The sequence below is a fragment of the Quercus robur genome, chromosome 11 (assembly GCF_932294415.1).
Source record: "Quercus robur chromosome 11, dhQueRobu3.1, whole genome shotgun sequence".
NCBI lineage: Eukaryota > Viridiplantae > Streptophyta > Magnoliopsida > Fagales > Fagaceae > Quercus > Quercus robur.
In genome coordinates, this window is record NC_065544.1 from 3,151,568 (window position 1) to 3,167,710 (window position 16,143).

Consider the following 16,143-nt stretch of genomic DNA (forward strand, 5'->3'; position numbering starts at 1 on the left):
CTGCATTATAACCAAAAGATGTTTAGAATCTCGTATACAAAATTGCGTAAGGCAAGCAAATGAGAAATAACCAAAAAATGCAACAAAGTGGACATTGCATAAAGCAATTTGATGCACTTCACTTCATTAAGAAAGCTCTAACAATGGAGCACTCTATAGTTTTACACCCACCTCTGCCACTGCAAGACCCAGGTCATCCATGATTCCAGTCTGAGCAAGTGATGAGTATCTCACCTACAAAATCAATTATACATCATTTTTCAGTAGTCAGCATATCACTTATCAATTATACCCATCCCATTATTGTCTTATTATGTTATTCTCTCCAATGTTACAAAAGACAGCCTGTCAAATGTACACCTCTATCATTTAGATACATTTGTATGTAAAATCCCCACAAAAAATTGGTGATTCAACTAATATATTTTCTATCATGGCCTAGTAGGCTAGCTCTAGCAGCATAGAAAACATTGTGACACTTCATACTGAAGTGAGGATTGATTCTCCAAAAAAAAAAAAAAAACTGAAGTGAAGATACAGAAATTAATAATTCTTCAAGCATTAATAATTCCAATGATTTTTTTTTTTTTTTGGTAATCTATTCCAATGATTTGAGTTACAATAGTTTTTCTCCATTTCAAATGTATCTAGTTAGATATCATAGAATTTCGTACTCATCATAAACACATCAAAATATTTGTAGACCATGGACCATGTGGACTAGAGAGCGTGTGGACCACTCTATGCTAAACTAAAGTACGATGACACAAACATGAATGCAACCAAAGTGCTAACCACAACCACACCTTTGGCTGAGGAAGATCCACTCTGACTCTCACCACCATCATCACAACCAGAAGTGTTGGCACAAACATGGTCACCACTACTAGTACCACTGCCATATACTTGACGGTGTTCATCTTTGGCAACTAGAGGAGTTGATAGCTCTCCTTCTTCAATGCTTTCTCTACCCATCTCTTTGGATGGCAAAGAAATGGCATGCGTGTATGAATTAAAAGTGAGACTTCAATTTGTGTGTCACAAAGAGAGGAAGGAAGGAAGGAAGGAATAGAGAGAGACAGAGAGTAGAGAAGAAGTGTTGAGGGGGACCCACCTGTCGTTTGTCCTGGGCCACTTTTGTGGGTATTTATTAATTTTTTTTTCTTGGACATGATGCTTACTTTGTCCTTGTCCTCTTTGTTTGATATAGATGACTGAGAGTTAAAAAAAAAAAAAAAAACAATTTTTAATCTTAATTATTGAAAAAAAAAGTTTTAAAATTAAAAGAAATAAAAATATTTGTGAGATAAAATACTAATGTTAATATATCTATTAAAAAAAATTTACTTTAATAATCACGTGACTATCTCTTAAAAAAAAAAAAAAATTGGCTAGAGACATAATTGGAGCTTTAGATTTCAATCTTCACTAAAAAGATGGCATATTAAGAATTTATTTATATGTTAATATTAATAAGATTGATAAGGACTCAAAGGTTTACCTTTTTTCTCTCCCTTAATATTTACAGACAAATAAAGGGATACAATCATCTTTAACCAAAATATATATATATATATATATATATACTCAATTTGTAAGGACTCAAATATCAAACAACCCAAGCTCACTTAGAACAGTGAGATTTGCACAGTTCAACCAGCCCTAAATCAATATATTTGTGAGAGAGTGGATCAAACAAGAAGGGAGGGCTTACCCCAAGGACGAAAACAAGGAAGAAAAACTAAAGATCAAGGATTAATATATGTAATAGGCTTATTACAAGCTTACCCGAGGAGGCAAATAATACTCAAAATGAAACACTGTTCACGTTCTTCTCTCAATGTTCTTACTCTAACTCTTGTCTTTCTGAGAATTGTGCTGAGATCCCCTTTTCTAGAAATTTCTTTTCCCTTATATACTTTTTTTTTTTTTTTTTCACATCTTGACTCCCCATCTTTACTTAATCAGATTCTCATCATGACACATGTCCCCTTACATATTTGCTGAAAGTGATAGAAGAAACTACTTAGCTGTGAATTATACTGTTCAGGTCACTTCCTCATTAATGTAGCTAATAAAGCTATTGCCCATCACTTAATGCGAAGGCAATAGGCTATTTTTCACTAAAAACTTCCCTTATCCTCCATGATTCTCTCTCCTCCACCTATCCTTCCCACCTGGAGCTCCCAAGAGGCTTTTGTCTCTTTTCCTCCTCTCTTGGGGTGAATTCTCTCTTCGGGCTCGTGATGCCTCAATAACAAAACTAATAGTTCAGCAATCCCTTTCCCAATCCTTGGGCCCCCACACAATCATTAGGCAAGGCTTTAGAGCATCCACAGTAGTGGAGTTAAATTTTTAGCAATTTAGTTCCACCAAAAGTTACTTTATCTATTTTAGCTACACACATGCTGCAGCAGTGGATCTATTTTAGCTTTCAACACAATAAAATAATATATTCATCACAATAAAATAATATATCAAGGTTTCGCTCTCCACCGCCACTCCAAGGATCAGTTGAGACATCGAGGCGATTCCGATGTCGGGGAGTGGATTAGTGTTCCTGCGGTGTCGGTAGTGTTCCTGCGGTGCCCTTCGGTGTCGTTCGCCGGAGGCGAGAACGTGAACGAGAGGCTGGTGAAGGAGGACAGGCATTTCGTGAGGTTGAACAAAGGAAGAATGGTGGTAAGGAGCGACAGCGACGGTGTGGGCTGGGACGGCCGGGACGGGGACGACGACGGCGTGGGCTCAGCTGAGACGGCGACAGCGTGGAGTGGGCTGGCAGATCAGAGCTTGAGGGAGAGAGAGCTTGAGAGAGATGAGAGCTTGAGGGAGAGAACTGAGTGTGCACAGTGACCGGTGAGAGAATAAAAGAATGAAAAAAATAAATGAGTTATTATTATTTTAATCTGCAATTGATTAAATTTTTTTTTTTTTTTTTAGATGAGTGCTACAGTGCACATCTATCTATAGATGTGCACTGTAGCAAATCAGCCAAATTTTATGGTTTTGGCTCCACTGCTGTGACCTTATTTTGCTATATGAGTGGAGCTAAAATAGCATTATAGCTTTTTAGCTCCACTGCTGCAAATGCTCTTACATAGATTAATAAGAAAAGTCCTTAAATGAATACAAACAACCAAAAAAAGACATTCTTTTGAAAATAAAAAATAAAAAAATAATAAAATCAAATACATGATATGTCGATATGGTGCTATCGGTATAATATAAAGTGAAATATTAAAAATATGACATAAATTTGCAAACTTTTTGCTTTTTTCAACACTATTTAACATTACTTGTAACTTAATCAAAGAAGATTCCCCCAAAGAAGGAAAAGAAAAAAGAAAAAGAAAACCCCAATTAAAGGAGCTCTCCTCACGTCGTGGGAAATCGACCTTCGATTAAAGGTAACAAAAGCCAATCTACATGCACCACGGTTTTAGACTTTTAGTCAAAGCATCTACACACTCTTTGGAGTTATTTTCAATGATGGTTTAAGTTTGAAATATCCCTACGATCATTTTTTTTTTTTTTTTTTAATCTCTGATCTGGCTAATTGGACAGCCCATTGAATGCCAAAAGCTTTAGTCAACATCGGTATTATACATTCAACTTTGGCACTCACTGAATTACTGAACTCCAAATTCGCAATTGAGGTTGCATATCTAGTGTCTACCCTTTGTTGCTACACCCTAAGTCATGGGATTGCTTTAACTTATTACATGAAACTTCAAATGCTCACAAATGGGTTAACTTGCCGCATGAACATATAAAAAAAATGTTGATTCAGTGATTAAATTTACTTTTCTTTATCATTTCAGACTTTGAGTTGCTTCATAAGGCATGGTTCTTAACCAAGGAAGACGATTTTGTACCGTACTGGCCGAAACCCGGTATATATCCCGGTATGGCCGAAACGGGTCCGGTACGGCCGGTATTTAAACCGGTACGAAACACCACCATTTCTGTACCGGAACACACAGTAACTCAGAAATTCTCCTCCTCACACCGATTTGGGATCTCTTCATCTTGGCCTCAACCTGGTGATAGCAAATCTGGCTGGCAGTGAACAGCGGCACCGGCATTGAAGCAGTGAAACGGAGTTGAATGCCAAATCTAAGAAAGAGGGAGAGAGAGATCAAATCTGAAAACATGTCTTGGCTAATGGAAGGGAGATAGTCCCATCCCATGTTGGAGAGAAAAATCTGAAAATATGTGTGGTGGGAAGAGCAAGTCACGTGACATAAAGAGAGTCTTGGAAGTGTGAAATGGGAAGTTGTGCTGGTCAGTAAGTTAACGTGTGTGGAGTAAGAAGCTGACAGAAGGTACTTGAAAGATGGGATAAATTTTGAGTTCTTTGGTTTTATCGCACACCATTTTAGTTTTTCTAATTATTTTAATCTTTTTCTACCAACCTCTTCGCACGTAATATCTCATTTTCCACCTACTACCCCTTCTTTTTTTATTTTCTTTTTTTAGCCTTATACTTTTTATCTTTGTTCATTTTTTTTTTTATAATAAACTTATAAGCTTAACAAGTTTACTTTTACCAAACAATTAAAGTTATAAATATACAAATAATATTTATTTATCTTTAAAATATATACAAATAATATATATAAACTTTTTTTTAAATAGCAATAAATTCAAAACGGTACACTGATATTGACTGGTATCGAAATTTATCGTTGTGATTGCCAAACCGGTATAGCTTTCGATATAAAATTGACTCCCTTATTCTTAACCAATTGTGTTATCCCTTGGAGTTATCTCCTTTGAAAATCAAAATCAAATTTTTGGGATAAATGATCAGTTATGAAATAGAAAGTGATGATGCCCAAAAAATAACCAGTGAGCCATACGGTTCCAACATGCTCGATACCAGACCTGCCCAACACAAAAAAAGACCTTACAGAGAGTACCGGTGTGGTACCGGCCAAAGACCCTCTGAAGGTTAAGTCAGAAGAGAGCTTCAACAATGTTAGAGAGTATAAGCTTTAGAGAAATTGTGCGTACCATTTTCTTGAGGGTCTTTGGGTTTTTATAGTCGCGTAGGGTCAGACTCTTTTGCTTGCGGAACAAGTCTTTTCCTTATGGGGAAGATACTCATTAATGCGTGTAAATTCTAGAATTCTATTCATGTTGGGATTCTACAAATCAGGGCTAATCGTGTGTCGCAAGTATTTTCCATTTAAGGTTCCTTGGAGACCACATAATAATGGGCTGGATGCCATGTGGCCGTTCGGTCTGTACATGCCACGTCTGTCCGTGCCACCTCCGTCCAGATAGCTTCGTCATGCATAATTTTTCCTCTTCGGTTGCCCCCTTCACCCTATGGGTCCGTGATTTCGGAGTGGAAGGACCCGTGGGGTGACGATTCGATTTGGATCCTGAGAGACTTGTCAGTCTTTGACAGGTTGGCCTAAAATTATTTATGGTGCAGGGGACTTAAATTTTGACCAAGACCCTTTTGGGTGACATGGCTCGTCTATCCTCCTATAGGTAGGAAGACTTCGAGTTTTCACCAAGGCACTTGTGGGCAACTTAGTTGGTCCTTTCACCCGTAGGTAGTAGGACTTAAAATTTTTACCAAGGTACTCGTGAGTGACTTGGTTTGTCCTTTCACCCGTAGGTAGAAGGACTTAAATTTCGACCAAGACATTCGTGAGTGACTTGGTTCGTCCTTCCACCCGTAGGTAGAATGACTTAAATTTTGTACCAAGGCACTTGCTGGTGGCTTAGTTAGTCCATCCACCCGTAAGTAGAAGGACTTAAATTTCGTACCCAGGCATTTGCTGGTGGCTTGGTTCGTCTTTCCACCTGAACGTAGGAAGACTTAAATTTTGACCAAGGCACTCGTGAGTGACTTAGTTCGTCCTTCCACCCATAGGTAAAAGGACTTAAATTTTGATCAAGATACTCGTGAGTGACTTGGTTCATCCTTCCCCTCGTAGGTAGAAGGACTTAAATTTCATACAGAGTCACTTGTGAGTGACTTGGTTCATCCTTCCACCCATAGGTTGAAGGACTTAAATTTTGTACCAAGGCACTTGTTGGTGGCTTGGTTCGTCCTTTTCACCCAAAGGTAGAAAGACTTAAATTTTGACCAAGGCACTCGTGAGTGACTTGGTTCGTCCTTCCACCCGTAGGTAGAAAAGACTTAAATTTTTAATGTGAATTAGGTGCCGTTGGCATCCTTGATCCTCGGTACTCTTGGTTGTCGATCCATCCCATTGGGATAAGGATTAGGTGTCCGTCGGCTTCCTTTTGTAGTGTTTAACCCTGAGGTCTTACTGCAGCGTTGGCATTTGTCGTATGCTTATAATTAGGATTGGGCATCCTTCTGCACAGTAGGCCATTAATACACTGCCCCCGGGATGCGTGATGCCCGAACTTTCAACCTTCGAGATGCGTTGTAGTCCTCTTTTAGCGTCCCATTCTTAAGGTATTTTGTCCGTCTACTTTGGGTCGTGGACTTGCCGACATGATTGAGTGTTACCTTATCATCATTTTTTTTTTTTGTTCGCCCACCTTTTTTTCCATAGACATGCATCCGTCCCCCTTTTTTCTTTTTCTTTTTTCATCCACCTTTTTTTCATGGACATGCATCTGTCCTTTTTTTTTTTTTTTTTTTTTTTTTGTCCATACATTTTTTTTTTTCATGGACAAGCATCCGTCCCCCTTTTTTTTTTTGGTGTCCGTCCACTTTTTGGGTTGTCATTTTTTGGTCGTGGATTTGTTGAGGTGACTTAAGTGTTATCTCGTCACCTTGTTGGTCGTTCGCTTGGGGTCGTGGACTTGTTGAGGTGGCATTTAATTCACGCAGTGTCCCAAGGAACGCTACAGACAAAATGGCTCCGGCTCAATTTCCAACGCCACCTGCAACCATGAGATTAAAGGATTCTCGTGAAGGCACACCTCGAACACTGGAACGTCAAAGGGTACCGCGTGACCAAAGACTACAGAAATGCCTCTTAATCCGATGCAATCCCCTATGCAAAGGGGAAAAGCCCAAATATCAAAAGTACATGATCTGAATGAGTCGTGATTTGGGCCTAGCATTATCAAAATCCTCATCCCCAACTAAAAGTCGGGCAGTAGGATTTTGAGGGGCTATTGTGGGGCTAGTGAATTCGCGGCCCAGGCCCATCTTGCATGGGAGCCCAGGGGCTACGGCCCACGCCGAGGAATAGCTATTGTCGAGGACAACCTCCTGCTCGGCATCTCATGAAATACCTGAGGAAAGGGAGAAACTGAGTTCAGGGGCAGGGTAAGGGAAAAAGCTACCAACATCATAACACCAAGCACTGTATCTGACAAGTCCACGCTCTGAGACCATACCCTGTAACTTTCCCAGCGACACCAAACCATACTGGAGTATGGGTTGACAGGACAGGTCTGCACTCCGAAAAAAGGGTGAGACTTACACATGAACTTGTGGTAAGAGAAGGAGGCGGATATAAAAGGAAGACCTCCCCAGCAAGTATGGGGGAAAAAAATGGCCAAAAGTGAGGGCCTCCCAATCCACCTCCAGGAGAAAGACTCCAGGGGTAAAAACACCTTAAACATGTACGAACACCATAAAAAAAAAAACCCACCGCCGGGTAACCAATGTCATGCCATTCAAACCCACTCTCTACAAATGATATTGTCTGGGCCTTTTTACGTGCGAACCCAACACTGTTGTGGTTCGTTGCGAATCGTGTCCCTACATATATATTACTCCCGGTAGCTCCAAAAACATAAGATTATCCACAATCCACTAAGTCCAGCCATGGGTAACTACAAGTCAAGAGTCAACCTTAATAAAAAATGAATGTCAATAAAAATAAATAAATAAATAATAATTATCATTATCCTTATTATTATAAATACTAGTCACAAACTCGCGCGTTGCTCGTGATAATTTTTTTAGGATGGTCTTGATAGTTTTTAGACTCCTTAAAAACACAATTGGATTAACCTAGGTAATTAGCCAAGTTGTTACTTAGTCCAAATTAACAAATCTAGGTTATCACAATCAAAACAATCATATCATGCAAAACAGCGGAAAGATAAATAAGACAAAGATATGATTACCTAGAAAACCAAACCGGTAAAAACCTGGGGAGGATTTAACCTAGCTATCCTCAAGGTAAACCTGAATCCAGTATGAAATAATCGAAGTTGTTCAACAGGACTTAGACCACTAACATCCTATTACTACCCACCAGTAGAAACTTACTGACACGACCATGTGCAAGCTCCGAAACCACGGACTCCTTCTTTCTTGGATTCTCCAACAAGTACAAGCACACCCGCTTGTGTTTCTTTAAGTTCTTATGGCAGCAACTGAATGATCATTAAGCTCTTGAAGAAATCTCCTTCTTGATAATCCTAAGCTTGTGTAAAGGAAAGCTCCTCACAGATCTCACAAGAGATTTACACAAACAGCAATATGAGCAATTCTAAAACGTGGCTAGGGTTTGTCTTTTATACCAGGGCAAATTAGAAAACCCTAAATGTTTTAAAACAAAACTAGGGCTGAGTTGGAATTCTGCAGAAAACGCATTTGACTCGATTTTCGATTGATCAAGCCTAAACTTCGATCGATCGAACCAGGCCGAGAAGCATAAATCTGCATCAGCTTATTCCAACTTTACATACATGAACCAACTTTGAGCAAGTCTAAACACAACTAAACATATTGTTTTGATCATTGTTTACCAACAATACATATTATTGTTCTAAATACATAAAATCCTAAGTCTTTAGAACCTAATAGGTCTCGTTAAATATTTTATTAATACTATAATTTTAGTTATTAACCATTGGTTTTTCATTAGTTTTTAAGTTAATAAAAACCTTAAATATACCTTTTTTTTTTTTACCTTTATACACACACACACATATATAGTGAATCTTTACACATACCTTTAAAAAAACTCTATATATTCCACTTTTTTAGATGCGTTAAATTATAGACTACTACTCCATAATGATAGTGGCTAATTAATTTTATATATATTTTTTAGTGATCTCATTTGTAACGCTTCTTACCATCATCATATATTTACTAACTGATGATTTGCATAACAAAGACAATAAATGAGAGGTAGCATTGTTCATTAGATTTTCAAAAGTAATAGTTTATGAAAATTATATATATATATTATAAATAAGATTAAATGAAATGTCAAAAAATGGATTTTTAAATTTTCTAACTTTATTTCTTATGTAATTTCTACTACTATCAAAGAACATCTCTTTTTAAGTTATGATTAATATGGTTTCCATAGTTAGAGTTTGATTAGTTTTAAATTTAAATTTAGTACTATGATTGTATTTAATTGTTGATTGTTGATTTAATTTTTTAAGTGAATTTAACAGTTTATGTTACTACACTGTAAAGTTTTTAATATTCTTCACACGGTAATCTCTATTTTATTTTTACTTCTCCTTACAACCTTTTTGTTTTCCAATCAACGATTACTAATTGACGTTTGATTTTTTTTCTTTATCTACTATTTATTACTTTGTATTGGTTTTTTTCTATACCATCTCTCTCTCTCTCTCTCTCTCTCTCTCTCTCTCCATTGGCAACCTATCGTTTTCCAAAATTTGATGATGATTCTATGACATTAAATATGCATTATTAGTTTTTATTTTTTTTTATTTTTTTTTTTATTTTTTATAATTTAGTGTTTCTAACTTGATTTGTTTTGTATTTCATTCTTCCTTTGATGCATTGGGTGTGAGAATGAGTGTTTCCCTAGCATTACTCCACTTAATTTGGACAATTTTATTTATTTAATTTAGGCAAAATATTATATTTTAAAATTTTTAAAATAAAAAAGGAGTGGAAATATAAATAATTTAGTGATATATATGGGCGATGTAGCTGAATTTAAATGTTAAATAAAATGATATGAGAAAAAAAAAAAATACATAACAATGAACACTAACTTATCCAAATAATTTTATGTAATATAATAATAGTACATTCTTATATACTATTTTTAATTATTTATAATGCAATATGATAATATTTAACAATCAAAGTCATAAAAAAAATAAAAAAAAACTTAAAACACAAAACTAAATCCCATCAACCAAAATAGAGTTCTAAAAAATACAAAACTTTATCAAGCTAAAATAGAGATGCAAGAAAAATAAAAATAAAAATCCACCAAAAAATTGAGGGAGAAAGAGTAGGAAATAACCACTTTTTTGTGAGAGAAAATTATGTAAAGAATGGAAGAGTGAATGACAAATTTATATTAAGAGGATGATAATAAAAAGAAACAAAATAAAGGAAGATAAAAGGAAAGAGGAAGAGTGATATCAAGGTAGAATTTTTGGGGAGATGAAAAGGTAAAGAGAAGGAGAAAAGTTGGAGAAAGTGTAAATGTTAAAAAAAATGAGTACAATTTGATGAGCACAATTTTTATTATTATTCGAATTTAAGTAAAATATTACATTTTTTATCTTTTAAAACAAAAAGAGAGATAAAATATATATAATTTAATGATAAGGAGGATGTGATTGAATTTCAATATTGAGTGAAATAAAAGAGAAGAAAAAAATAAGAAAAATTAAAAGATATAACAATAAACACTAAATTATCCAAATTATGCTATGTAAAGGAATACTATTTTATTTTTATCTACTATCTTTAATTTTTTATAATATAATCGAATAAAATTTAACAATCAAAGAGCAAAATAATGATAATAATAACTTAAAACACAAAACTAAATCGTCAACCTAAATTAGAGTTCTTAAAAATACAAAAATTTATCAACCTAAAGTAGAGATGCAATAAAAAATAAAAATCTACCAAAACATTGAGAGAGAGAGAAAGAGAGAGAGAGAGAGAACTTTTTTGTGAGAGAAAACTATGCAAAGAATAAAAAAGAGAGGGAAGAGATAAGAAGAGACAAATAATGGAAAATGAAGGGAAAGATGAATAGCAATATTAAAGTAGAGGGTAATGGGGAGATGAAAAGGTAAGGGAAGAAGAAAGATTGAAGAAAATGTAAATATTTAAAAAATAAGTGAATGTAAAAAAAAATTATAAGAAAATTGGAAATAAAGAAGAAATATATATAGATGTTAAAACCGACAAAGATGAATATGTAAAATCAATAATCTATTTATATATTTTTTTAATAAAAAAAAGGAATAAATAATAAATAATAATTATGTGGCAAATGACGTGGAGATGAGGTGGCGCAACAGGAGCTCAGCAGCAATAAATGTCACGCTTCAGGTTTTAGTAATATTTAGATTAGATTAGAATTATTATAGTTTACATTCCACAAATTACAACCTATTAGGTAATCTTTTCACTTTTCTTATAAAAAAAAATTGAAGTTAAAGAAAAAAAAAGACATTCACAATCATAATTAGTAAAGCATTAAATCGAACTCAAAAAGTGGTACAAATTATTTGTATTAAAAGTACAATATCACATACCAGGTTAGCTCTTTTACTTAACTGAAACACCCAGAGGCCATATAATATCAAAAGTGCAATAACACAATGAGCATCTAATGAAAGATGTTAATGCATTGCAGAGAATGCCAAATTCCACCAGAACCATCTTCACAGAAGTATCAAATTACCATTCTGTCCTGTAGATATTAGCAACACCATACAATCTATCACCCTTTCATTTTAATTTGACTAAAACAAGATATCAAAGGAAGGCCCATTGGATGTGCAAAAGCAAGAAGATTCATTTCATTAACAGAACCTCAACATGAAAATTCAGTTGACACAACACAAGTAAAGAACAGAAAAACACTAGAATTGTTACAAACTGGTAAACAGCACTAGGTACAACAAGCAAAACTGTGTCGTTTTGATTCCAGTTAGGTAATAAACTAACGACATAAAATGACCGCGTTTTGAGACCCATCGTTATCATCAAGCAATTAAACTGATTCTTTTGTGTTTCTAGTTTCAAAAAGAACATTGAAAATCTTTATACTTTACTTGGCATTAGAATAACGAAAATCCCCTTACAACAGAAAATACAATATACTTCATTAACAAACAAACAAAATATACTCAATTTTTTAAATTTGATTCAGTAGAATCTACATTAAAAAATAAAAGAAGAGAAAAACAGAAGATTACTTCTTCAAAATATCTTTGTCTTGATGTTGTTTCTTATTTACTTGGTTATTAGAAAAGAATACGAAGATATTGTAAGATTTTTTTATAGACTATAAATTCTTTTTTCTTTTTTCCTTTTGCCTTTTGCCTTTCTTTTTTTTAGCATTTCTAAATACATAAATAATCATGGTCTTATAATTTTACAAAAGAGCATCATTATAATGAAAGTAATTCCCTTTCATTTTTTGTTTTGTTTTTTTTCCTCTCCCCCAATCTAATATTTAAGTTTTCCAAAAAGAAGTAAAATGGATAAGGAACACACAAACACACACAAAAAGAAGAAGAAGGAAAAACGAGCATAAGTACCATTCATCATGTCTTCTCAAATATAACTCCCAACAAAGATCCTATGTTTTGAAGCACAAAAGCTAACATGACTTGTAACTTAATTAGTTGACACTTCTTAGTCTTTCTAATAGAGACATCTAGTCAAATTCTTCACCTCTTAACTATTGAATAATATATATATATATATATATATATATATATATCAAGGGAAAGAAACCAAATATGTTAATATCAAATTGCAACAATGGTACTTGTTCCATATCCAAATTATCAACCTAGATGTTATTGCATGCATTCATTACATGCTAACACAAAACATTTTTTTTTTAAAAAAATTGTTTATAGTTTTATCTTCTTCACAAGTCATATATCTCATTATTTGTATAAAAATAAATAACCCCTTGATTAAGGAAAGAATCAAAATGGGAGAAAATTATTAGGTTATAGTTCAACGAAATTGTGCCATTTCTTCTCACATTCATGGTGGACCTTACAATGAATTTAATTTCTGAAGTCCACCATAAATATGAGAAGAAAGAACACAACATCACTACATTCTAGGAGTACCAAAGTGAGAAGGCTTAAGTCCCTAGGCACTGTTAGACAAAATGAAGTTGTCAAAATTTAGCAATTCTGAAGATTTCAATGGGGATCCCCAAACAAGGACAAATAATTCTCAAGCAAGAAAACGGTTTCATTGCGCCTTTGCATGAATACACACTGGCCTAAATTTTTTTAACTCACAAAATTATATCTACATCTAGTTGAACAAAATGTGGCATTTAAGTAAGTGGAAACTAACGACTCTCATGCTTTGATAGGGACACAACTCACACAAAGGTATTAGCCATGGCAAATACAGAAAATTTAGAAGTAAGAATACAACTATTTCATTTATGGTTCAAAGTTCAAACCAAAGTGTAGAGATTATCACATGCCACAACCTAACGGAGAGAATAATTTAGAAGTAAGAATAGAAAAGAAAGCCAGTCGTATATCTTGTTATCTTATTACCATATGTACCACTTATATTCAATCTAATTCATTGGTAACTTAGATGTTTTACACCCCGATAAATAATAATACAAACGCCAAGCCTCTATGTCCGACTCCCGTCCAACCGGTACCAATTCCAATTTTCCCAAATTCATCTTTAAACCCGAAATAGCTTTAAAGGACATGAAAATTGTGCTAAGTGGATACCTTGCCTGAATACCATGCATATAGCCTGCATTCAATCTAACTCATTATTTCTCAATAAAATTCTAAATTCTGTTAATTCACAACTAAATCCATGCAACACAAGGACTTGAACCTTTTTTCTTTTTTTTTGTTGAATCCGTGAACGAGTTTAGCTTTAGGATTTAACAGTCTTCCAAGTTTCTAAGCTAACCAACAACTAGAGGGACAGGTCCACCTTCAAAAAAAATATTTATTTATTTTTAGTATATTACCATTTCTAGTCCTTTATTTAAGTTTTGGGCAAACCCTTTTAATAAGAGAAAGTCCAGAGTTAACATTGTTCTTTGTAAAATAATACCAGTCGACGGTATTGAAAAACTTAACCCCTTTGGTCCAGCATCAAGGTAGTCCTCCTTGCCAGATCCAAAAAAAAAAGGGGGTAGTCCTCCTTGTTCTAACAACAAAATCCCTAATAAACCCATTTAGTAACCATAAAAATTAGTGCAATGTAGCCTGCAAAAATATTCACTATTGATGCAAAAGGTGTCAATTTATCAATCCAATTATGGTTCTACTAACAGCCTTTAGAATGGTGCACTACCAGAATCTCTGCACTTACACAAATTTGGCCTTAAAGCCCAATTATTAGAATTAGTCATCTAATTCAAAGCTAGACTTTAGGGTTTGTAAATTCTCTTTACAAGTTGTTTCATTAAGTCTTAAATGGCCCCTGAGGCCTAACTAATAAATTTGACTCTATTTTATAAACTAATCAAAAAATTCATGAACTAATAGTGTTTTCTTCTTTTTAAATTTAACCATAATACTTTTGATACTTGAATTGGCTTGGATCATTTATAACGCCATATACCGAATACACAACATCTTCTCATCAATAATTAATTATCACAAAAAAAAAAAAAAAAAAAAGCAAGTTCCTAAGAAGTTGTGAAGCCAATCTTCCTCAAACCCAGGTTGAAGGAACGAACACAACCACTGGTGAAAATAAATTTGACTCAAAAGGAGCCGATACAAATTTGAAGGATAGAAATTAGAAAGGGAACAAAAGCCAGAGGGAGAAGACTTCAAAATTTAAAACCCTTGAACAGAAAGACGAACTAGAATAATGCTCAACAAGATTTTTGGTAATTAAAAAGAGAGCCTAAAGAAGAGAGGTTTCAATCTCCAATAGGACAAAAGGGGGGGGGGGGGGGGAGGGGCATGGAGGAGGATCAAATTCAAACAAAGAAATAAAAACCAAAAAATGTAAATAACTATTGAACCTTTTAACTTCATAATACACATGATACATATCAGGATCCATCTCAAATTCAAAATCAATATGAGGTTATCTCATTCTCTCCTCACTGTTTGAAGATGTCAAAAACCCAAGCATATTTTAAAAGCTCCACCCCCACCTTATCATCAGAAGATAATAACTTTATAGTACCACTAATTGTGTTCCGAGAGGTAAACTTGTTTCAAGGTGCTGCCTGGCATGACTTCTAGACTCGCTTGTCAGAATTCTTAGGTGTCCATCTATATGGATGGCGGGGATTGATAATTATCTTTTCAAGTGACACGTTATGACTTAGTATGTAAGCCGCAATCTGCAGATCAACTCCACACCCAACAAAGCCAATTAATTCAACCACCTCGAGGCATTCATGTCAACGTTTAGACTTTTTTACCTCCATTTTCTCTTTCGTAGGCTTGCCTAAGTCTTTGAACTGCACAAGGAAAAGGTTAACATCACATGGTTGTTCAAAGACAAGAAGTCAAAGAGAGAATATAAACAATCAAAACTAAAAAAATATATATAAAAAGCAATGGTATCATCACCCAAATTATGAATCTAAAACTAGGCAATATGCCATCTAGTTGTCCCATGAAAAATAAGTTAAATCGCTATAGCACTTTCTACATGTAATCCAACCAATATGCATGGGTTAAATAATCTAAGTATCATAATAAATTTGTAAGGATTTCAATTTGAAACTTATTTTAGGGGTTTTACCAACAAAATGAGCCATTTAAATGAGCTGCAAAGGCCTAATCCCATCATACCACATTCTTTGCAAGTATCACATTCCCACAATAATCCAGATTCTAGGGAAGATGGACGTAAGTCAAGAAATTAACTGCTTTAACTAGTATTCAAACCTAAAAAAAAAAAGCTTTCCACTATTCTTTCCTAATGAACCCTCTTTAGTACAGCAAAAGCAGCTTCAGCAAGCAGGTAGAAGCAAAACTCATATTACCATGAATATGTTCAACCTTAACATAATGTCAGATAGATAATACTTTATCCAAATCCAAATTATCAATATCAACCTAGATGTTATTGCACATATACAAGCTAAGACAAAAAAAAATAAAGAGATCATAGACCTATTTTCTTCACAAGTCATATACCCTGTTATTCTACATAAAGATACACAACCAACTAATTCAGAGTAAAACCGTTAAAGTGGGAAAAAAAAAATCCCCAATCATCAGCACTCAACAGGT

General features: G+C 34.5%; 2 protein-coding genes and 1 long non-coding RNA gene across 6 annotated transcripts in view; 1 reads left to right on the top strand and 2 right to left on the bottom strand.

Annotated features, from left to right (window-relative positions):
* Positions 1 to 1,119, bottom strand: part of LOC126705708 (uncharacterized) — a 56,219-nt gene extending 55,100 nt beyond the window's left edge. The window contains exons 1-2 of the mRNA XM_050404868.1: positions 807 to 1,119; positions 172 to 234 (exon numbers count right to left, since the gene is read on the bottom strand). Of these exons, the coding sequence (XP_050260825.1) occupies positions 172 to 234; positions 807 to 920 (177 nt within the window). The 5' untranslated portion in view covers positions 921 to 1,119. The remainder of the gene's footprint in view (positions 1 to 171; positions 235 to 806) is intronic.
* The window catches only part of LOC126705709 (uncharacterized), a 70,526-nt gene that overhangs the window by 43,566 nt on the left and 10,817 nt on the right, over positions 1 to 16,143 (top strand). The window lies entirely within an intron of this gene.
* Positions 1 to 16,143, bottom strand: part of LOC126705707 (uncharacterized) — a 48,194-nt gene that overhangs the window by 12,581 nt on the left and 19,470 nt on the right. For 3 of the 4 annotated variants that reach the window (XM_050404867.1, XM_050404865.1, XM_050404866.1), the window contains one exon: positions 14,884 to 15,362. The exons of the other annotated variant lie outside the window; for it this stretch is intronic. The gene's annotated coding sequence lies outside the window, so the exon portion shown is untranslated. Of the gene's footprint in view, positions 1 to 14,883; positions 15,363 to 16,143 lie in introns of those variants that run through there. 4 annotated transcript variants of the gene reach the window in all.